Below are 24,855 nucleotides of genomic sequence, written 5' to 3'. Positions count from 1 at the left end.
ACGTTCGATAGCACAAACGATTTCCATCTGGCTTCTGCTCAAAGCAAGTACTTCTCCACATCTTTGCTGACCATACGCTTCCTCAATATCAGTTACTACCGTGCAAAAGAAAGATAAAATAGCGTACATGATGATGATGATCTTATTTTCATATAGCTCCTTTTATCCCTCAGGAGGGTTCTCAACATGCCTTACAGGCGTTACCAGCAGATTTATAAACTATATATAGAAACCACTTCACTCACTGCTGAAGTACAGCTACCCTTAGGGTGAAACACAGCAGCTGTTTTGAAACTGCACAGCTATACTGCACAACATTTTAGGATAGGAAGAGGAGAATACAGTCTGTGTCCCACTGAAAATGCAAGAGGCAATATTTTAGGTAAATGGAACATAATTATTAAAAGCGCAACGCAAAGAGAACACTATAATTAGCTCCTTCTTTCCTAATAAGTGCCACGGGATATCTAATACCAGTGACTACGGCAAGCAAAACATACTCCTCTGGACGTCTGGAAAAATCTGATCATTTGAATGTTCAATTGAGAACTGGTATTTATTAAATTATTATGTAATTACCAAAAAAAAAAAAAGAAAAAAAAAGAGGATTGGCTCAATCCTGTACTGAATTCTTCAGAGGTGGGAAAGCTACAAAAAAGTCAGCTACTATTCCCTGACCCTGGGGACAGCTATTGGCCTAACAGGCCATAGTTTACATTTCAGACCACAAGGGTGCTCTATTTTCTATAGCAATAGCAGCACTACATCTGTATTATTGATTTGATACACCTATCATTTCCTTTGCTCACCTAGCTCCTAAGCGATTAAAAAACGGTGCGGTTTTGCTTTTAAGAATGACTAGAAAACAAATCTAAAAACACTTGTAAATGAAGATTGTAATACATGGGGACCTAACTAACTTCGGAGGGAGGGATAGCTCAGTGGTTTGAGCATTGGCCTGCTGAACCCAAGGTTGTGAGCTCAATCCTTGAGGGGCCCATTTAGGCACCTGGGGCAAAAATTGGGGATTGGTCCTACCCCCCCAGGGGGTTGGACTAGATGACCTCCTGAGGTCCCTTCCAACCCTGATATTCTATGAATAAATGTACAATGTAAGGGCAAAATTCTCCTCTCTGTTGCATTGTCCTTGTCCTGTAAGTAGCGCTCATATTCATATTAATGGGAGTTCTGTCCACCATAGAATATGCTATGACATTCTCAGTGCAGACAAGACAGAATAATTTTGCCCTTCGGCTGTATCATATTCAGGGGTTTTAGGTGAAAATATCGAAAAATTATGTATCAACTATGAAAGCAAAATGAATGCTTTGTACATGTCACTAAAGCTCCACTTTATACAACCGGCCTTAGGAGTAGTAACAGTTTGTGTATGTTTTATTATAACATATTACAATAACCATGACAAAGATGCCTGCAGCACTATTCTTTCCCTGATTTATGTGCACAGCTTCCATTAATGCTAGTGAGATTTCTGTGGCTATTTCGAAGGGAGAATGCCCCCAAACCCCAGACAAACACTTTAAAATATTTATTCAACAATTTTGGTTGACTTACTCAATGTACTTCTGTGACAAATGCAGGAATTTTGGCAACATTTTTATGAAGTTAATACATGCCTCGGTTTCCCTCTGCTTTTGGTATTGCTGTGCATGCAGTGTACAAAGCAGGAAACATGAGGTCTTTTGTCATGTAATTGTCCAGAAAAGGTTGTTAAGGACTGGCTGGGAACTAGCACATATCAGTGGAAGACACTAAAGACACAGTGGAAACCCTAAGGACTGAACACTTGACACCTGTCAGTGGGAGGCTCCCAGCCTGGCTGGGTGGAGCACACATGAACTCAAGAAGAAGGCAATGGGGGGAGGTGACAGGAGGTAATAAGAACTGGGTTCAGAGAAAGAGAGAGAGACCCAGGGTACAGATCTGTCTCTTGGAACTAAGGTTTAAAGCCTTCGTCTACACTGCCAATTGAATGACAAAACTTTTGTCATTCACAGGTGCTTAAAAAAGCTCCCCCCTCAAGACAAAAGTTTTGTAAAGGCAAGTGGCAGTGTAAATGGCTCGTTGTTGGCAGGAGCGCTCTCCTGTTGACAATGCAAACCCCGCTCGTAGGGGGTGGAAGTATTTTGTCTGCAAAAGTGCTGACAAACAGCGTTTACACTGCCCGACTTTGCTGTGTGTAGTGTAGACAAAGCCTAAGATAAAGGGAAAGAGAGAGAGTAAGGAAACTCCCAAGATGGTTCCTACAGCAGCATTGTTCAAGGGTGCTCTGGCGTTGGCCAATATAGACTGTGTCTTAAGCTTTGCTTCTCTATGCTAAGCTAAGGACTCCCTGATGTTGCACACCAGTTGATTAATAAACCCGACTGTGTTTTGAAAATCTGCCTGGTGTCATTGCAAAATACTTACTGAGGTGCATTGATCCCTGAAGCAGGAATAGTCTCTGAACGGGCACCTCATGGGATGAAACAGGAGTGCTGGAGCTGGAGGCTCAGTCTCAGAGGCAGTGGAAGAGAAGGACCCTGTGGAGGTCTGATACATTCAAAGCGTACCTCCCAACGACTGTTCGTATGTCAGGGCATAGCACAGGTCATGTGGATCTGTGGCAACTTCTATTTGCTTTATCTACTATTTGTCCTGGTAAAGTAGTCTGGATTCTTTAAAAGAGCTTTCCGTGCAAGAGGAAAGAGAGAAATCATTTTTGATTTTTATTATTTTTAGAATTATAGTGCAGAAAGTATGCTAGGTGCTTTCAAATATGTAAAATGACATGGTTCCTGACTCAATTAGTGCAGCCTAAAAAACTGCAGATGAGGAAAGGAAACAGGGAAGCAAGTGACTGAATCACTATGATTGGAACGTGTCTTGGTCAGGTCCACTTTTTCGGATACAATTTTCTTGAAAGGAAGTATTTTTAGGGTTCATGGAAGAAGTGTATGCGAAAGCGTGGCTTGGAAGAGATGGTGGAAGCATAGCAGGCAAGATCGGAGAGTTCCAGCTATAGGGGGCTGCATGAAAGAAGGAGCAGAAATGAGAGAAGGAAACCAAAGGAGATGTGATAAAATGTACCGCATGGATGGAGTGATGGGGGAGTGAAAAGAGATGAGAGATCTCTGTAATCAGTTGTAACATTGTCTTTACATCATCACATAGCAAACAAAAGACACCTGTAAAATCTATATTCCAGAAGATTTTTATTTGATTCCATATTATTGGACAACTAAAGGCCAAAATAATTCCCCCAAATCGGCACACCCCAGCAATAGTTTGTGACCACATTCTGCTTTCCCACTCTTGTTGCCCAAGTAGATTGCGGCTGCTGCAATTGCTGGAATAATCTGAGCAAGGAAGGACAAATCTGAATGATGTGAACTAGAACATATGAATCATGTCCCCTAATTGTAAGCTCCCACCCAGAGACCCCTTCACAGCTCAGCACAAGGGCCTGCAGTGTCAGGCCTCTAGGTTTCGGGGTAGCCAGTATCAGAGTGCAAGAGTTGCTCCCCCCTCACAAATATAACTATTCTGATCCACAACTCAGAGGTAGAATTTGGTCCTTTGAACCAAGCTGTGAATGAGACAATAACCAGGATCTCACCAATAACTAAAGGTGACATCGAAAAGCAGAAGCTAAATGTATGGCTTCTTCTGGAGCTCATGTGCCTGATGCAGCTGTTTGTCTCACCTGGATAATGGGTCAGATTCTATGAGAAACGGAGACCTAATTATACAGAAATACTTCCTCATGTCGCCTTCCAAACCCCCCCCCCCCATATCACTGATAAAAATGCCAGGCCTGGAGCATGCCTCAGTCAATATCAGTGCCGCTCTATGGGTGGGACACATGACATGGCACTGGGTTGTGATAAGTCACACCCCATGGGATCCAGTGGAAGCTCAGAGAGGGGATAAAGGAGCAGACTATTTGCTCCTTGCTCTTGCTACTGTGGTTGCTGCCTCCACCCAGTCCGAGATCAGCTGCTCCCCTTCTCTCCACCAACACAGTATTCAGGTCCTCTGGCATGTGGTCTAGTGGAGAAGGCAGTGGAGAAGGCAGTCAGAAGACCTGGCTTCTATTTCTGGCTGTACCACTGGTCTGTTGTACGACCTCGGGCAAGTCACTTACTTCCTGTATTTCTCCCCCACTTTGGTTGTCTTGTCTATTTAGATTGTAAGGTCTTTGGACCAGGAACTCTGTCACTATGTGTTTGTACAGCGGCTAGCACAATGGGGTCACAATATAAGTTGAGGCCTGGGGTGGCTGAACTACAAAGAACAAATAATCACAAGGCAGGGGAATTGGTGTTTTAAAGGCCTAGCAGTATAACTACCCCAGAACTGTCAACTCTCATAATTTATCAGGAATTTCTTATATGGTGTCTTAAATCATAGAATCATAGAATATCAGGGTTGGAAGGGACCCCAGAAGGTCATCTAGTCCAACCCCCTGCTCAAAGCAGGACCAATTCCCAGTTAAATCATCCCAGCCAGGGCTTTGTCAAGCCTGACCTTAAAAACCTCTAAGGAAGGAGATTCTACCACCTCCCTAGGTAACGCATTCCAGTGTTTCACCACCCTCTTAGTGAAAAAGTTTTTCCTAATATCCAATCTAAACCTCCCTCATTGCAACTTGAGACCATTACTCCTCGTTCTGTCATCTGCTACCATTGAGAACAGTCTAGAGCCATCCTCTTTGGAACCCCCTTTCAGGTAGTTGAAAGCAGCTATCAAATCCCCCCTCATTCTTCTCTTCTGCAGACTAAACAATCCCAGCTCCCTCAGCCTCTCTTCATAAGTCATGTGCTCTAGACCCCTAATCATTTTTGTTGCCCTTCGCTGGACTCTCTCCAATTTATCCACATCCTTCTTGTAGTGGGGGGCCCAAAACTGGACACAGTACTCCAGATGAGGCCTCACCAGTGTCGAATAGAGGGGAACGATCACATCCCTCGATCTGCTCGCTATGCCCCTACTTATACATCCCAAAATGCCATTGGCCTTCTTGGCAACAAGGGCACACTGTTGACTCATATCCAGCTTCTCGTCCACTGTCACCCCTAGGTCCTTTTCCGCAGAACTGCTGCCTAGCCATTCGGTCCCTAGTCTGTAGCGGTGCATTGGATTCTTCCATCCTAAGTGCAGGACCCTGCACTTATCCTTATTGAACCTCATCAGATTTCTTTTGGCCCAATCCTCCAATTTGTCTAGGTCCTTCTGTATCCTATCCCTCCCCTCCAGCGTATCTACCACTCCTCCCAGCTCCTGGAGAAAAGGTGATGACACAGACTCAGGTTTCTTTTCTACTAGGGCTGTCAAGCAATTAAAAAAATTAATCGTGCAATTAATCGAGATATTAAACAACAATAGAATGCCATTTTAAATATTTTTGGATGTTTACTACATTTTCAAATATATTAATTTCAATTGCAACACAGACTACAAAGTGTACAGTGTTCACTTTATATTTATTTTTATTGCAAATATTTGTACTGTAAAAAGTTGTATTTTTCAATTCACCTCATATAAGTACTGTAGTGCACTCTCCTTATCATGAAAGTTGATCTTACAAATGTAGAATTATGTACAAAAACAACTGCATTCAAAAATAAAACAAGTCCATTCAGTTCTACTTCTTGTTCAGCCAATCGCTCAGACAAACAAGGTTGGTTACAATTTGCAGGAGATAATGCTGCCTGCTTCTTGTTTACAATGTCACCTGAAAATCAGAACAGGCATTTGCATGGCACTGTTGTAGCTGGTGTTGCAAGATATTTACGTGCCAGATATGCTAAAGATTCATATGTCCCTTCATGCTTCAACCACCGTTCCAGAGGACATGCTTCCATGCTGATGAGGAGTTCTGCTTGATAATGATGCAAAGCAGTGCGGACTGACACATGTTCATTTTCATCATCTGAGTCAGATGTCACCAGCAGAAGGTTGATTTTCTTTTTTGGTGGTTTGGGTTCTGTAGTTTCCGCATCAGAATGTTGGTCTTTTAAGACTTCTAAGAGCATGCTCCACACCTCGTCCCTCTCAGATTTTGGTCGGCACTTCAGATTCTTAAACCTTGGGTTGAGTGGTGTAGCTATTTTTAGAAATCTCACATTGGTACCCTCTTTGTGTTTTGTCAAATCTGCTGTGAAAGCGTTCTTAAAACGAACAACATTGCTGGGTGGGGGAGAGCAAGTGACAGAGGAAGGGGGGATAGAGTGAGTGGGGCACGGCCTTGTAGAAGGGGCAGGGCAGGGCAAGGGCATTTGGGTTTGTGTGATTAGACAGCTGGCAACTCTACCCCAAGCCCCTACCCCATCCCGCCACTTCCCGCTCCAGCTCCTCCCCAGGCCCCGACTCCACCCCTTCTCCCAAGCCCCCACTCCTGCCCCACCGCTTCCCACCCAGTTCTGCCCCATCCCCGCTCCTCCCCCTCTCCCTCACCGCTCCTGCATGCCACGGAACAGCTGATCATAGTGAGCAGGAGGTGCTGGGAGGTAGGGTGAGGAGGCATTGAGAGAGAGGGAGGAATCTGGCTGTCAGTGGGTGCTAAAAACCCACTCATTTTTTTTCATGGGTGCTCCAGGGCTGTGCCTATGTCTCATGATTTTAAATTTTATTTCAAGTTGTTCTGAGCTCTAACCCATGATTTTTGTGCATTTGGGGCAATACTACTGCTCCGGAGCAGAATGCCTTGCAAGCGGGGAAGAAGTGCTCCTGTTCCTTCCCTGCAGCACGAGACTCTTCCACAAAATGGCTGAAAAATTATCCCATGCCCCAGATTGCATAACTCTTTGTGGCTCAAAGGACAGTAAGACATTGTGGAACACTGGATGATTTTTCAACTGTTTTGTGGGGTCACGGGCCAAAATAGGTTGAGAACATCTGATTTAAACACTGTTAATGGAAGGCACAGGTTTTGCACAGGTTAAAAAATGACAAACAAGGAAAAGCCAAGGGTAAGTTTTTTTTATAGTGGCAGTATCTTGTCTACATAGCACATGTATTCTCTTTCTGTTTTCCTGTGAAATAATATGGCATGCTAGATGTCTGCTTTTGTAGTGAAACGTACACCAGAACATATTAACTATTTACACTACAGTCATGCCAGCAACGTGCCCTGGGGAATATATTCAAAACACTAAAATCAGTGCTTTGTGTTAGGCAAAATAAATCTATAGCTCAAGACTATAAATCAGACGGCCCACAGGCGTGAGTCATTCTACTTGATGTGTTTTTGACCACATGACATTCAGATTGTGCAGGATCTAAGTTTTATTTACAAGTTTCCCTCATGGTTGCAAAGAGAACTTTCCAAAGGTGAAGAACGTAATGTAAACGGATGCAATCATATCTTATTGAGTCTGCAGACAGCCTGAAACAATGAAACTGAGAGATGTGAATTCTCCTATCTTCCTTTAATCGCCTTGCATTGTTCTACTGCATAATACAATGAAAACACTTTAACACAAGTATATAAGTGATCATTTTAGCAGTTGGAATGGGATAGGAGAGAAGCCCATGGTTGCTGGGGATTGGGAGTGCAAGGCAGGAAACACAAAGGGTGGAAATGAGAAGACACACACAGCAGGGCAAAAAGAAAATGAGTACTTGTGGCACCTTAGAGACTAACCAATTTATTTGAGCGTAAGCTTTCGTGAGCTACAGCTCACTTCATCGGATGCATACTGTGGAAAGCAGGGCAGGGGAAGAACAGAAAAAGGAGGATGGGAAAGGAAGAGAAACAAAGGGCAGGAACTGTGGTGGTTCTAAAAGTGAGTCTGTTGCCTCGCTGATGCTGAGTGCCACAATATGGTACTGAGTAAATCATCAATGCTGATTATGAAGTAATGGCTATAGTCTACCCTTCATCTTCATGCAAACCTCTCATTGCCAACAGTGAGAGTTTCACTATGTACTGAGGAGAGCATGAATTCCTAAATGTAAACCCTGGTCCATGGACCATAATTACAAGTGAATTTGGCTCTATGCCCAGAATGAATTTGAAACCTTTGATCTAAAGACTTGATTGTTTCCTTTGTTGGTTGAGGTATACTGAGATAAATATGTGGCTATGTGCATTCTTGTATCATGAGCTCCAGTTAAGTTATATTTGCAGTAGAGCTGTGCAGAGAAAGGTAATTCCACTTTGTGGAAGATTTGGTATTTTGAAATTTAGTTTTGTTCTGATATGGAACAAAACCCAAAAGTTTCAAAATTCTTGGCAAAAGGAAAAGCACCAGGGTCCCCAACACAGGAGCAGGCCACCTGCCTGTCTGCCCCATAGCTATGGACCTGGAAACACTAGGGTTCTTTATCTGAGATAGTCCACCAGCTGGCTGTCCTGAAGCTGCGGTCCCTGGAAGCCCTAGGAATCCAGGGTGCTAAGGCACCACGAGCCTGGGAACTTGGGAGTTGGTGCTCCCCGTGTTTCCACTTTCTCGGCTCCCTGTCAGCCAGGAGAGTCGGGATGTGTGACATTCCCCAGGGTACAAGACGGACTTTAGAATAGAGGTGTCCCCTTAACTCTATAGCCTGGGGTGCTGCTTTGCTGCCAGAACAGCCGCACCGGGCCTGCTCACATACAGCCACTAGCATGTAAAATCACTCCCAGCCACATTACCATGCATGCTCTCTCAACCATTCAAGAATTACACACAGGGAAACATCTGCTTCTTCTTCAGTCCCAGCCTTGTTCCCTAGAGAAGAAGGAGGAGAGGTGATGTGGAAGTCACTGTCTCTTATTTTTATACCCTCCTCCTTTTTTTCAGAACAGAAATGAGGTCCATTATTACTATGCATCCGATGAAGTGAGCTGTAGCTCACGAAAGCTCATGCTCAAATAAACTGGTTAGTCTCTAAGGTGCCACAAGTACTCCTTTTCTTTTTTCTTTTTACTCACCAACTGTAATAGTAAACCAAATTAGCTAAACAAGGTACGAATATGTCTAATGGTCTTGGTAATGGTAGCAGAAGATATTCTGAAAATTTCTGGCCATTTCAAATAGGTGTTGACTACAACCAAAACCATATAACCTTCCAAAGGTCTGGCAAAGTCCACGTGAATACATATGTCCAAGGAGTCTGAGGCCACGACCAAGAGTGTAGATAAGCTGGGCCAGGATCATGTTGAATTTGTTGACACATAGTACAGAACTTTGTCTTTCTCTCAATATCTTTGTCAATCCCCGGCCACAGACATGACTCCGGGCTATGGCCTTCATCCACAAAATGCCAAAATGTTCTTTGTGAAGAGCTTCCAAAACCTGAGATTGGAGTGATCTTGGAATGATCACTTGCATTCTTGATTATATGCAACCATGATTCACAGACAATTCACACTGATGTAACATGAATTGTGTACACTGGGAATTTTTCTGATCCAACACTACCTTGTAGTACCACTTCCTTCATAAGAGAAGGCACATCATCCTTAGTGGTTTCTTTGTTGATGTCTGTGCTAATGATGGGTAACCTATCCATCAAATTGAGATAAAACACTTTGGCTGAAGTTTCTTTGGGTTGATGGCAGTGCAGGCATGGCATGGCAGTCATCACAGCCCATCAGCATTGCCATGCTGAGTTCCTTTACTGAATTGACAAGTATAAGAATGAGCTGAAAGTAGCAATGCCCATTGTTGCATATGAGCAGCAGCTAATGACAGAATTCCATGTTTCCATCCAAAAATGGAAAGTAACAGCCATTGATCCATCAGCAAGGTAAAAGGTCTATCATACAGATAGGTATGGAACTTCTGAATTCTGAAGATAATACTGAGAAATTCTCACTCTATTTACACATATTTCTTCTCAGATGTAATGAGTTGTTTGTGAAGTGAAGGCAAGTGGTGTCTCCATGCCATCAGGAAGAAAGTGGGAAAGAATTGCACCCACTTCATACTGTGAAGCATCACAAGCCAGTAGCAATGGCAACAAAACTTCAAAGTCCGTAAGAACTTTTGCTGATATCAACAATTTCTTTGCTTACTTAAATGCATGCTCACACTCTTCAGTCCATTTCCATTTTTTCTTTGCTTGTAACAGGTCATGTAAGGCCAATATTGTTGCCAGATTAGTCAGGAATTTACCATAAGAGTTAAGGAGTCCTAAGAATGAATGTAACTGTGACACATTCTCTGGCAGGGGCGCTTGAAGAACTGTCTTCTCTTTCTCTGGCAATTTCCTTAAGCCTTTGACATCAATTACATGTCCAGGGTATCCAACTGAAGGTGTGAAAAACTCACAGTTGTCTCCATGTATTCTCAGTCCATGGTCTTCCAAACCTTAAAAGAGCATCCAAATTCTGATGATGATCCTCTTGATCCTTTCCTGTAACAAGGATGTCATCCAAATAGCACTTTGAACTCCATTCAGTCCCTTCACAATCTCATCCATGGCTTTCTGGAACAGGGCAGGTGCCGATGTGATTCCAAAAGGCAACCTGTTGTAACAAAATAAGCCTTTTTGCATGTTGATCGTGAGACAGTTATGAGATATCAGATCAATCTCCTTTTGTATGTATGCGTTGAGCAAATCCAATTGATTGAAACACTATCCACCACTAAGTTTAGCAAACAAATCTTCAATACAAGGTAGTGGTCAAACTGATCTGCACATAAAACTGAATTCAATGTCACTTTGAAATCGCCACAAATTCAGACTGAGCCATCCTTCTTGATCATTGGCACAATGGGTGTAGCCCACTCACTGTGTGAAACTGGTGACAAGACTCCAGTGTTCACTAAACAGTCCAAATAAGTTTCTACCAGAGGCTTTTAAGCAAAAGGCACAACTCTGGGCTTGCAATATTTTGGGTGGCTGTCCGACTTAACAGTGAACTTCACTGACATGCACAATTGTTGCCAAAGAATACCAAAGCCATAGAAGGCTAAGCCATAATATCTTTCCCCTAAAGCTTTACAGTATGAATAAAAAGGATGATTGCTGTGTTTGACTTCTTTAGATCTAAATAAAAAAGAGAACTGTTTTATTATTTTTGGAGCACTTAACAGTAGGACCACGATTTAAAATGTACAATATTATATTTTCAAGCCAAATACATGAAAGGTGGCTTGAGTCAAGAGTTATCATACAAATGAAACAGGGAACATTTTTGTTTTCATCATACATCTAATTTCCATATATACGCTTTTTAAAATAAATCAGCATTTTAAACATGATCTCTTTTATCATCTTCAAGAGAGAACCCACTAAGAAAACTCTGCTCGTAGTAGACATTAAAAACACTTTTTTACCAGGTTGAACTGTACATATTACTCACCTAAAATCCAATCCAGGAGGTTCTGGTTTGCCCAATGACTATCATCTCCTTCTCCATGCTCTTAGAATATCAAGACACAATGTTAAGTAAAAACAGAAAAAAAAAATTGAGTTTTACAGACCACATTTTTTAAAAAAGGGTTCCCATAAAAGGCCTATTTACAGCAAATATCAAATGTTTTGAGTACATATAACAATACTACATAATTCTCAATCTAGCCAAAAAGTCTAGAGAATTAATGTACAAGTTTTAAATGACTGTTTTATATTTAGGCTAAATTTAGCCCCTTTCCATAAAGATCATATTCTTTATATAGGATATAGTCCTTTAGAACTGGTGGAAGAGGAAGCTTCGCCATTGATGCTTGTCTCCATAGTCTCCTTAGTCCCATCAGTTTACGTATTTTGAGGCGGCACAGATGTTTTAATGGACGAGGATTCTCTGAAAAATAGTGAGGGAAACACATCAGGGGAAAAAACCAGGCGATTAATTTGGCAGTTGTGTCTCAGACTTAGAATCTCAAAACATGTGCTCTAATGAAACTCACTTCAGAAATCTACCAGCTGAGGACTCTCCTGTTCCTGTTACTTTTAATAAAATACAGTTTTAATTTACTCCCAAATAAATGCACCACTAATAAAATTTAACTGGAGCAATAGTGACATCCAGTGGCCAGTTTTATTGTACTTCTATGTTATTTTCATATTGGATGCTCATTAAGTGTTTTTTCCCCCTGTTTTTAATTGACAAGCCTGTTTAATTTAGCTAAATTCTAAATGGTGATTTTATGTGCTACTAGCATCTTATAATCGGCACTTTTCCTTTAAAATGATGGTAACACCATGGTCTCAATTTCTCAAATGTGGGCATCTGAATAGCATATCCAAACCCTTCATTTGGATGCTTAGCTCAACACACCAATTAGCACAATAAATGGTGACTAATTACATGATCTGTGTACTCAATCCTGAAAGGTACTAAGCACCTTCAATTCCCACCGACTCAGGGTATGTCTACACTGGAAACTTCAAAGCGCTGCCACGGGAACGCTCCCGCAGCAGCGCTTTGAAGTGCATGTGTGGTTGCGCGCGGGCGCTGGGAGAGAAGTCTCCCAGCGCGCCTGGTAATCCACCTCCACGAGGGGATTAGCTCCGAGTGCTGGGAGTGCGGCTTCCAGCACTTTGAGCCTGTCTACATAGCGCTTTAAAGCGCTCAGACTTGCTGTGCTCAGGGGGGTGATTTTTCAAAAATCCAAGAAAGTAATTATTTTGCTCACCAGTGTGAAATACAAAAGCAAAAATAAAGACAGCATCAGCTTTAATTTTGAAAAATTTGCCCTTTATCAGTTGATATTACAATCTCCATATTATTCAGACAGAATTTTGTATTTATTACCCTAATAGAAAGAGAACTGCTTTGGTGAAGGTTTATAAAAGCATAAAGATAGACAAACATATTTTCCATAGTTCAATAAATTAAAATGTATTAAATAGATCTTCATTTCAAACAATTCCAGTTTGTGTGGACATACATATAGATATATTTTTAAAATAAATGTAGATGTGCAATAGATTAAGAGCTCTACTGCAATATAGCATATAAATATATATTTAGGCATGGTACACATACCCTTAGGAAATTGTTATAAGACATCTTCCTATACATATCTAATGGAAACTTTTCAGAATTTAATTGCAGCTGCTTTAAAGTGGCACTGAGATAAATATAATAAATTAATTCCTTGCCTGTGTTACTAATAAACTAATGAAACTGGGCAATTTTTTAAAATGTAGGACTAAAATGTCCCTTACACATAAGCATATACCCTACATAGCCTATGTAAGGGACAGGAAACGTTGTGAATTCATAGTGATGAGGTGAAATCCTGCGTATGTTTATGCTTCAGCTGGGAAGCGTGATTCCCAGCTCAGGCAGACAGACTTATGCTGGCTAGAGCACAGCTAGCACAAGTCTATCCCTGCTACCAGCTGCAATATAGACATACCCACTGAAGTCAATGACAAAACTCCCATTGACTTCAATAGGGCCAGGATGTCACGCATGGTGTTTCTGCTGGATCGATCTATCAGGAGGGTAGGATTTCCAAAGGGTCGGGGTTCCTTCCACCCAGAACTAGAAAGGGCTTCTGCATCCCAAAACCTGAGGATTCTTTCCTAAGATCTTGGCAGATCTTGAATGATGGACCCAGAGCAATCTGCATGAAGTTCCAGTGCCCCCTCACTGCCTTTAGGCCCCTCCCAGTCTCCATGATTCCCAAATTGCTGCTGCTCCTGAACCCTCTCGGTCCTGGGGTTAATATTGTGGTGGAATGTCCCATCTAGTTTGTAAGCCTTTTAAAACACAGGTATACACAGGAACCTGTGAGAGGCTCAACTAAAATGCTAAAAATGATGCCCCGATAATGCACATCGTGTAAATCAGATTTAGGACATTATGGCATACTAAAGGCCAACATTTTACAGTGGAAGTGCTCCACACTCTTTCTCATGTTGCTCTCTGAAGAGCTATTAGGTGAGGGAGGGAGTAGAACAATGAAAGCGTGGGCAAATGCCCCTCAGTAAAGGGTCAGCATCTCAGAGGATTACACAGTGATGGGTGCGTTAGAAATACATATGTCAGTGTAGGGTGAGATTCTGCCACCACTACTTGCCTGGGGTACCCTACTCTCCAATTGAAATAAATGGGGCTTCCCACAGAATAAGTTACTACTCAGTGGAGCAGATCCTTAGCTAGTACAAATTATCTTAGTGCAATTATGTCAATGGAACTCTGATGACTGATTCTACCTGAGGATCTGCCCCAATCTGAGACAGGGTGTCAGGAACTGGCCCTTATACCAGGTGATTCAAACAGAACATATCAGAATTAAATATAGTCTGGTAATTATAGTAATTTTTTACAAAACGTTAGTACCAGATCAAATAATTAAACAAATGTTAGACATTTACCTAATATCTGACGTACCTCTGGCCATTCTTCCTGTGTTTCTAGGACACACTTTAGTTTTGAGCACAAAGGCACATAATCCATATAGTCTATCAAAATGAGAATCACATGTCCAACTAAATGTTTCAACCAAGGAACTGTAAGAAAGGCACAGAACTGAAAGGAAAAACACAGATTACTTTTAAAATTCACCCAGGGAAATACCAAAATAATGCAATTTTAAAGAATTTATTTACAGAAATATGCTGTAAGAAACAGTCTTGTACTTAAACCCCATGGGGATATAATGGATCACCAAAAAGTTATCTCCAGCCATCGCTAACGTCTGATTCTTTGGTTGGTTGGTCTGATTCTTTGGTTGATTGGTCTGATGGTTTGAACAGAAACCTGAAGGCCACTTTTCATTATGTCAAAGATGACAATATCTTGATAACTTCCTCTATTGTTTTATTCCACTTTGGTTTTAGGAATAGGGTTAAACAGCTTTCTCTAAAAAGTAGAGTTTCATTACATGTATGCTGAGCATTATTGCTCAAACACTAATCTCAAACTCAGGGGAAAACCTGGAGGACATTAACTCTTAGGCCTTTATCATTTTTATCTACTACTATCATAACTACATTTTTTCATCTATACTTTGAACTAAAATTTGCTTGAATATATCCCTGAAAAATGGGTTTGGGGTGAGTCTCAAAACAGCCTATGAAATAATCTGGCACCCTTGGAAATCTTTGATCGTAAAGCATCCGAAGTATAAAATCCTCAAACCGTATCTTGTGTTACCTGTGTTACTAATAACAACTTGTCAGTATCTTGTGCCGGCTAATTGTGTGGGAATGCCTGCTGCTAACAGAATGCTAAAAGGCATCCTGCTCCCATTGAAGAAAATGGGAGTTTCATCATTGACTTCAGTAGAAGAGTGATTGGAACCAAATACAATTATATTTTTTCTTTTAAACCCACCATTTTATACAAAAGATATACATTTTCCAAGAATTGTATCTCATAAGTACTGTGTTTAATTGTACAGACGCTCCCCAACGTACGCAATCGTTCCATTCCGGAATGCCTTGCGTAACTCGAATTTTGCGTAAATCAGAAACGTATACCCGACCATTACACAACCCTCCCACCCCAAAAAACCCCTCCTATTTCTAGCTTACAGAACTTTTTCCGTAAGTGCAGATTTCTGTAAGTTGGGTCTTGTGTAACCCGGGGAGCGTCTGTACTGACACTGCTTTATAGTAATGCTTTGCTCTTACATAACTACAGGAACTTTAATCTGAGGATTAAAAAGCACTATCCAAGCATTAATAAAGCCTCACAGCCCCCTTGTGACAGGCAGATATTATTATTCCCTCTATCTATAGGGGGAAACTGAAGTACAGACAGGTTAATTCCTAAATTTTGATTTTCCCCCCTAACTTTGTGTTCCTTAGTTATTGGGATACCCGGGTCCTGATTTTTAGAAGTGCTGAGCATCCACAGCTCTCATTTGATTTCAATCAAAGTTTGGGATTCTCACTGGCTCTGAACATCTGGACATCTCAAGCTGGGCACCAAAAATATGGACATTTCATAAATTTGGTCCAACATCTCAATCCTGCAAACACTTACACATACGTATAACTTTATTTGCCTGAGTAAATTCATTGATTTAGATAGGTTTACTATACAAGTAGATATCACGTGCTTAAGAGTTTGCAGGATCATGTCCTAAGTGATTTAACCCAAAACGTACGGGCAAATAATTGGCTGAGTTGGGAATAGAACGCACTTTCCTGCCTTCCATCTCCCTCCTTTAATTGCTAGTCAATATTTCCTTCCTACAACCTCTAACTCAGTTTCAGAATTAAAAGTATTCTATATGTATCATTTTCTCTATCCCAGAATAAAACTGAACAAAGATTATTTGGTGAGGGGGTGTAAATAAGTATGTTGAGATCGAGAAATCTAAATTCTGCATTAAAATATGAAATAAATTTAAAGCAAGGTTACACTGAAGAGAAAAATGAAGAGACGAAAATGAGGAATGTGCTTACTGGAGTATCTTTTACTACACAAGATGTCCATCCTGGTAACACCTCCTCTTCTGGAAGTGACCACACAAAAGAACTTCCAAAGATGTCGCCATGCATACAATCAAAACACCTCTCTGCATTATATCCATGATTCAGCAACAGCCTTAGCATTACCTCATCATTCAAAGCATACTGAATGGCACTGGGGAAATGGGTGTCATTCACGAGCATGAAGTAGCAATTGACATTTGCTCCATAGGATAGAAGCAACCGTACGATTTCATGGTTACCAGCTCTCACTGCTACAAGAAGACAATTTAGAGGATCCTCGTTTGGGTCTGCACCAGCTTTGAGTAACACTTCTGTGCAGAGAATGTCATTGTTAGAAACAGCAAAATAGAGTGCCGTTTTCCTTTCATCATCGTAGTTTTCAGAAATGTGTTCAGCCAGAAGAGTATTGACATCAAAATCGTTTTCAATTAGGAGTTCTAGACACTGCACATTCTGGCCATCTGCTGCTGAGTGAATGGGGCTTAACCCACTTCTCTGGATTGCAATCTTGGATGTAACTGGAATTAGATATTTCAGTGACCTAAAAAGATAATGAAGAAAATTTTCATCTGGCTCAAATCCACCCAGGCATCAACTCCTTCCCCACCCTGCAGCTAAAATCCACCCGGGCATAAACCCCTTCCCCAACCTCATGAAAACACATCCAGTTGTGACTTTCTACTACCCAACTAAACATTTCACCTGAGAAGCCAGATTCTGCCCTCGTTTACTCCTGAACAACCCCAACAGATAAATTTCTGTCCTGACTTATACCACATGGAACCTTTTTGAATTAAATGGAGTTGTACAAAGTGTAAATTAGCACCGAATGTCCCAATTACTTTCTTTTAGTTCTGCTAAGTTTTGTTTTTTGTTTTGTATTTCCTATTGTATATGCTGAAGCCACATTTAAGATTTAATTAAAACTAATTTAATGTATGTACTTGTCAAATATGAATGATCTTTAAATTTGGATTTTTCAGTTCAATCCTTTAATGTGACATAATACTAGTTGCAGTATTATAGGGGAGAATTTGAAGCCTACAGTTATACTCACAGATAATGTCCTTCATAAGCAGCTTTGTGTATAGGGAGCTGTCCTGCCCTATTAGGCACGTTACCACTTCCTCCATATTCCAGAAGAAGAGCAATACAGTCTGGATTACCTCCTCCAGCTGCTTCAAACAGTACTGATGCACCATCGTCGGCTAAAGCATGAACATCACCACCTGGTGGAAGGATATAAAGGTAATAGTTAAGTCCAAAGGAACTTGGAAGATATATCTTGTCTTTAAAATATCCTGAATTTCTTCTCTCTTCATGTTCAGTTATTAAAATCGTACCTCTAAGAACAGAACAGAAAAGTTTATAGTAACCAGTTTAGAAATTAAATGTAAAATTCAGCCATCATAGATACAAACAGATGTATATTGGGAAAATGGAGAGAAATCACTTGAGTGACATTTGCTTTGAGTTGAGATTCTTAACTGAGGATTTGCAGTATTCTGAAATCCTTTCAAACATGCTTAATCTCAGATCTGCATGTTGCTACTTTAAAAAAAAAATTGGTGTAGGAGCAGTAGTCCAATCTTGTCACTTCTAACATATATATATTACATCATTGTAAACCTTTTGTTTTCTTCCAGTGGAACAAAAACATTCCCATGTGACATTCCCTTCCTCCACAAAAAATCCAATCTTGGGAAAAAAACATGTTCAGTTACAGTAAAACCTCAGAGTTACAAACACCTTGGGAATGGAGATTGTTTGTAACTCTGAAATGTTCGTAATGCTGAACAAAATGTTATGGTGGTTCTTTCAGAAGTTTACAGCTGAACATTGACTTAATACAGCTTTGAAACTTTACTGTGCAAAATGGTGTTTTCCCTTTATTTTTTTAGTGGTTTACATTTAACACAGTACAGTACTGTGTGTTTGTTTTGTTTTGTTTTTGTCTCTGCTGTGCCTGATTTTGTGTTTCTGGTTCTAAATGAGGTGTGTGGTTGACTGGTCAGTTTGTAACTCGTAACTCTACGGTAAATATTGTAACTCTGAGGTTCTACAGTAAATATTCCCTTCTGAGACTTGGAAGCAGGGCCCAGCAAGGTAGCTGGAGACAATTTTTTTTTCTTTTTTGCAGTTACATCTTCTGAGGTAAAGATTTCAATGTTAAGTTTAGCTTTTAAGAGTCTTATATGAATTGAGATAATCCCTAAAGTGCTTTGGTTCCATAAACCAAAGAGTGAGCGTCATGTTTTCCCATTCTCTGTTTGTTCAGTCATAAACTTTGTAATCTGAGTTAAAAGATTTGGCATAGTTATAGGCAGGCTACTTTGCAACATGGAACAATTGCGGCAGCGCATCCTAGTGGCTATGGATGGAATTAAAAATATAAGTATATACTACACAGTTTTCTCTTATTTGCTTATCCAGTATTAATCTACCTATTGAGTCACTAGTGCAGCTCACATATTGGGTATTTGTGCTGGACCAAATAAACTAACTCTGATGGCTCTCATTCTACACTCACTATATGTGTTCCTTACACACAGAATCCCCCCAGTGATGTATCAACTATTCTGCTTTGGAGTTTGTTGGACATTAGACAAAGCACACCAGCAGGTTAATGCTTTGATTAACGCAAACCAAGGTGCTGTGGGATTCACTGAGAATCCTGGTGGTATTTAGGTGCTGGATATTTACAAGGCCTGAAATATGTCAAAAAAGACTCATTCAATAGTTTGAAAAGACAACCTTCTGCACTAAGGGAAAAAGCACATTAATGTGAATAAGCAAAAAGTATGCAATTAATTTTCTTTTACAAAAGAAGGTCAGGCACTGGTATTTGCTTGAATATGTGGAAAAACATTTAAACAGGACAGTGATCGGCAACGGTAGTGTAGAAGGACTGAAGCACAGGGTCAGCAGTAAAGGAGGAAGGTTGTGGGGAAATATATTGATAGAACGCAACTTAAGACATATACATCTGACATTTTCCTTACTTTCTGTTTGCCTAGTTTATTTAGTTTGTGAGGGACCATGTCTATATATGTGTTTGTATAGCATTTCCCTCAATGGTGCTGTACAAACATGTAGCAAAGATTATTTCAAAGCACACCTTACAGTACTAAAAAATGACTACATTATTCTCATACTTGTCCACAACATACAACTTTTAGCTTAAAAAAATGAGAGCCTGCCATGGCTTTAACTGTCAGTTTGCTGAAATAAGAGAGCACAAAATCAGACCACCGTTAGTACTAAGAGTTCCAAAAGACACCTCACAGAAGGATGCAAAAGAACTGTATGATGCTGCCATAGTTTAAATTCTGTTGCCAGGATCAGCAAAGGCATTTCAAGATTTTAACATAATCTCAGGGCAGCTGGAGACAATGGAAAGGCTGTATGTTGTCTGAGATGTCTGCTGATCAAGTCTGCTGAAAAAAATTGCATGGGAGAAGAGATGCGAGCCTGTAATTGGCAATCTTCCTGGGAACAGGAAAGTCTACCAGGATGTAGATCAGAATAAAACAACTGTTTCTTCTAATAGAGCAGAGGAGCCAAGTGAAGAGTTGTGCTGTATATTTGGGGAACAGGTGCTTGGCTCACCAGGGGGAAGGGCACAAGCCACACATAGCAGTGCAGCCAGAGAACACTGATATGTAAATTGCTGCACACGATAAGCATGAAGATACCACTCAGCATGGCTTTCATGGAATCAAGGGGAGCACAACAGGCATGGATGATATGGGTCTAACAACTAGAAAATATTGAAACAATGGAAATATGGTTGAATATTGGGAAATACTTTGGGTGGTCTGCAGTACATGAAATTGCAAATAATAATAATAATAATTAATAGTTAATAACAAGGTGCACTGACTACAAAGGCCTTACCCATTTTCTGTGCCTTTCCCATCTCGTTTTGGCTACAAGATGTAAGCAAATGGCATAGAAACATACATTCCCAATGGTAAGAGATGTATCTGCAGTGTTGGCCTCAACATCAGACTATATTCCTGATTGTCCGTGTCATGGGTCCTGGTAAACTGCCTTGCTAAGACCCTCTACCAGTCCCCTGAGTACACTCTTCTCAAGTGACAGGCCTGTGCCTCCACATCTCTTTTGGAAAAGTGCCTGTGGACCAACCATTCCCTGACTGGGTCTCTGAGTTACATGTCGGGGGCGCAGCTGGCTCCCACCTGGTCACTAGGCAACCCAGCAAGCTCAGCTAGGCCCAATGAGCCCCCTCCTAATGATTGTGCTTCCTGATTGGGTAGGGGAGCCAGCAGCTTGCTACTTGAGCCTTGCAGCAGCACCAGTACAGCAGCTGCTCAATGTGAACCATGCCTGTAGCAGTGCTTACACTGTGCTCACTTTGGCTTCTTGCCCCAGCCCCAGCTTCCCTTCTCCATTCTGGTTTCTGACTCCTAGCTCCAACTCCTGGTGAAGTCCCTGCCTATGACTCTGGCTTATCCTTTTGCTTAGACTTTGACTTCTGACTTCAGTTCTGACCTTCAGCTTGGCCCCTGATTCCTGCTTCACCCTGGATTCGGTGCCTGATCCCTGGATGCTTATCATTACTTGAACTGCCACCACAGCCACCAGGCCAGGTCCTGATCCACCCACGAGGTAGGCCTCCCAGACCCTAGGAGCTTATGTTACACCCGTCTGGTTACCAACCATATAACTTAGGAGGCCAAGTTGGCTTGGCACCTGCACAAGTTTCCCTCAGGGAGACTTCAGTCAGTGGCAGTGTGCAGTGACACATCAGGAGCTTCTCCAGAACAAATTTATTATTTATTTTATCCCTCTTCATAGCTATAAACCTGGCTATTGTGTTTGAGAGGAAGCTCCTTATCCTTATCCATTGTTTTATCCTTCCTGCCTAGTTTTGTAACCAATCCTTTTTCATCTAACTCTGTGTATTCAGGGAGGGTAATATCACCCAGGTACACTGAAGGGCATATGATATTTATAGAAAATACAAATATTTCCTAGTTCTCCACAGTTTGTATGGCTCAATCCTTTAAAGACAAACAAAGTTTAATTCCTTCTGACCAAAACAGCTGAAGTCTGTGAATGAAGCCAAGCAACAGCCAATTTTGTAGAGCAATGTGATTTAGTGGACTGATTTTAGGGATGGAAGTAAGCAGCTCCTGAGTTCTAATCTATATTCTGCTATTGTCTCACCCTTGTGTCTATTACCCCACCTATAAAATGGGGTCATATTTACCTACTTACCTCACAGGCATGTAATAAGGATGTCTGTGCAGTGCTTCGATTCTATAAAGCAGTGTTTCCCAACCTTGGGACGCCGATTGTTCAGGGAAAGTCCCTGGCAGGCCAGGCCGGTTTGTTTACCTGCCACGTCTGCAGGTTCGGCCGATCGCGGCTCCCACTGACTGCGGTTCGCTGTGCCTGGCCAATGGGGGCTGCGGGAAACGGCGGCCAGTATGTCCCTCGGCCTGCTCCACTTCCTGCAGCCCCCCATTGGCCGGGCACAGCAAACCACGGCCAGTGGGAGCCACGATCGGCTGAACCTGCGGACACGGCAGGTAAACAAAGCGGTCCGGCCTGCCAGGGGCTTTTCCTGAACAAGCGGCATCCCAAGTTTGGGAAACACTGCTATAAAGCACTATATAAGTGTAAAATAAATAGTCAAGCACTTTGGAGAATAATTCCAATACTGCACTAATACACTACATTATGCATGCTGCCTGCCAAAGTGGACATATTTCAGGACCATATGGAAGGGTTGACACTACCCATTCAGATGATAGGGACTCTGAAAAGAGAGAGAAGTCAGGATGGAAGGCACTGTGGATTGCCAAGTCTGGGATACATTTGTACAGTGCTTTGAAAATATAAAGTGCTATATAATTTCTAAGTACAGCTAGGAATTAATGTGTGCTACAAATTGATACACTCTACCCATGAAACAGCTTGCAGAGGGCAGTGTAAATAACATAAAGCCAATGCTAAATGTACTGAACTGTAACTGAACTGTAAAGCCCTGATGGAAGCTGCTATGTAGATTAGTAATTTAATTGCATGCCAGAGCAATAACTGTAAAAGACTGTTCTTTAAGTCTGCAACTAACAAACTTCAATCATTGCTATAAACATGGAATTCTGACAATGATATGAACTCTAACAGAAACCTTAAACACATTACAACAGCACTCTGTTACGTTGGTATTGGGAAACTAGATAGTATGAAGCTTAAAATATTAAATATAGCTTAATATAAGTAATAAATGAACACCTGAGTATGCAAGTATATTGCTGCTGTGCACAGGTGAAAATTGCTCGGTGCTGGTAGAAAAGTATCTCTATAAAACACTCATGGGTGTCATGTAATTCTTTTTTGTTTCTGGGATACACTTTCAACTGTTGTCTCTCCTAGCATTTACAACATATTTAACTGTGATCGAACTATGCCTATGTGTAAAGGAGGATATATGTAGATACGTCTGAATACTATATTCTAGACACTCCTAATATGCTGGGTTTTTTAAAAGAAAATAAGTGACATTAGAAATATACAAGTATAAAAAAGATGGATTTTAGACTGACATTACGGACAGTGAAGATTAGTTCCTTTTGTTGCCAGCAGGAACGTTCTATTAGGGATTTCCTATTGGAAAAGAGATCAGCATGTACCATTGTATTACCACATTACGTTTCATGCTTTTAACCCAAAGTCCAAGGGTTTCACTGATTTACAGCTCAATATAAAGGGATAGCGGAGATGGAAATTGGGAAAAATTAGGTTATGTCTACACTTAAACCACTACAGTAGTGCAGCTACAGCATTATAGCGCTTCAGTGTAGAGTAGACACTCGCTACAGTGACGGGAGTGGTTCTCCCTTTCCGGTAGTTAATTCACCTCCCCGAGAGGCAGAGGTGAAAGAATTCTTCCACTGACCTAATATCATTTACACCGGCTTAGGTCAGTTTAATTACCTCACTCAGGATTTTTCATACCCCTGAGTAACGTCGCTGAATTGACCTAGCTCAGTGGTGCTCAACCTTATTACACAGGAGGGCCACTATAAACCTAAGCACAACCTCGTGTGGGCCAAGCAGATTCTAATAAGATTTAATGTTTTAATAAGATTTAATGTCACCTGTATTGATTTATATTTTAAGTTCAGCTTGTTCCACAGGTATTTAGATAGGTTGTTTCTATGTTCAGTATTGTCTATTTACACATGTGTAAACTAAAATGATGTCAACATGATGACAAAACGCTAATGAATTGGCCATTAGTATATTGTGTTGAAGCAGGCATCGGGCCTTATTAAATACTCTCGTAAGCCATGTACGGCCTGGGGGCCGTAGGTTCGGCACCCCTGACATAACATTTTAGTGTAGACCTGTCCTTTAGTCTTTCTTGTGTGTTAACTGGCCAGGTGACTGAACAGAAAACGTGACACATTTTCAAACTATTCAAACAAAAATTGTGGAACTAACGACGTGCCTGTTCAATTTCATTGTACAAGCACACCTCTTTTAGTCACATCCCTGATCTTTCACTGGAAAGCTATCCATTTAGATTGTGAGTGCTTCAGGGTAAGTATGTTGTCTTCACACCTGTCTGTAAAACATTTCGCATACTATGGCACTAGAATACAAATTAACAATAGTGTTTAGCACTTTTATAGCACTTTCACCCATAGATCTTAAAGGAACATTGTCCCTGTTTAACAGATAGGGAAACAAATACAGAGATCTTAAATGATGTGACAGAAAGGAGAGGGAGACATTGCGGTTTCAGAAAGAGGGGGGAAGCAACACACTTGAAAGACTCACAGTTCACTGAGGCTAGAAATTAATGCTATCTACCCATTGAAATCCAGCATTCCTGACTTTCTATGGTGTCAAGCATTGGTTTCCACTCATGGAAAGTCATGGAATAGCTTTAAAATCATTTTCTGGTTATCAGCTGCCTCTTGGGGTATGTCTACACTGCAATAAGAAATCTGCACCAGTGAGCCTCAGAGCCTGGGTCAACTGTCTTGGGCTTGCGCTCCAGGGCTAAAAATAGCAGTGTAGACATTTGGGCTCTGAGACCCTCCCCTTTTGCTGGGTTTCAGAGCTGGGCTCCAGCCCAAGCCCGAACATTTACAGTGCTATTTTTAGCCCTGTAGTGTAAGCCCGAGTAAGATGACCCAGGCTCTGAGACTCACTGCCGTGAGATTTTTATTGAAGTGTGGACATGCCCTTCCTGTCTCCCCCGTGATCACACAATAAATAACCCCAGCAATGAGGTTATGCTTGGAACCAAGACGAAAAAAGAGAAAATCAAATGGAGCACCCCAAACAAGTTAAAATTAAAATAGATTTTTTTAGACCAAAGTTGCTCTCTAGCTCACTGTGAACTTCAATATTTATTTATTTAAATACAGTGTAAGATCAGTGACACTTACCTTCCTTTTAATGTGATCAAATATATGTGACCTCATATATGCCCTGGTAACCAGACAATATGTATGCAGTTGCTGAAGCACAAAT

At 41.2% G+C, this 24,855-nt stretch overlaps 1 protein-coding gene across 1 annotated transcript in view; it reads right to left on the bottom strand.

Annotated features, from left to right (window-relative positions):
* Positions 1-9,914: 9,914 nt before the first annotated feature.
* Positions 9,915-24,855, bottom strand: part of ASB15 (ankyrin repeat and SOCS box containing 15) — a 38,188-nt gene continuing 23,247 nt past the window's right edge. The window contains exons 10-14 of the mRNA XM_074942348.1: positions 17,393-17,564; positions 16,306-16,876; positions 14,266-14,419; positions 11,297-11,737; positions 9,915-10,456 (exon numbers count right to left, since the gene is read on the bottom strand). Of these exons, the coding sequence (XP_074798449.1) occupies positions 11,565-11,737; positions 14,266-14,419; positions 16,306-16,876; positions 17,393-17,564 (1,070 nt within the window). The 3' untranslated portion in view covers positions 9,915-10,456; positions 11,297-11,564. The remainder of the gene's footprint in view (positions 10,457-11,296; positions 11,738-14,265; positions 14,420-16,305; positions 16,877-17,392; positions 17,565-24,855) is intronic.

The sequence above is a fragment of the Natator depressus genome, chromosome 1 (assembly GCF_965152275.1).
Source record: "Natator depressus isolate rNatDep1 chromosome 1, rNatDep2.hap1, whole genome shotgun sequence".
NCBI lineage: Eukaryota > Metazoa > Chordata > Testudines > Cheloniidae > Natator > Natator depressus.
The sequence above is the reverse complement of the archived record's forward strand: the minus strand, read 5'-3'. Positions and strand labels throughout refer to the sequence as shown.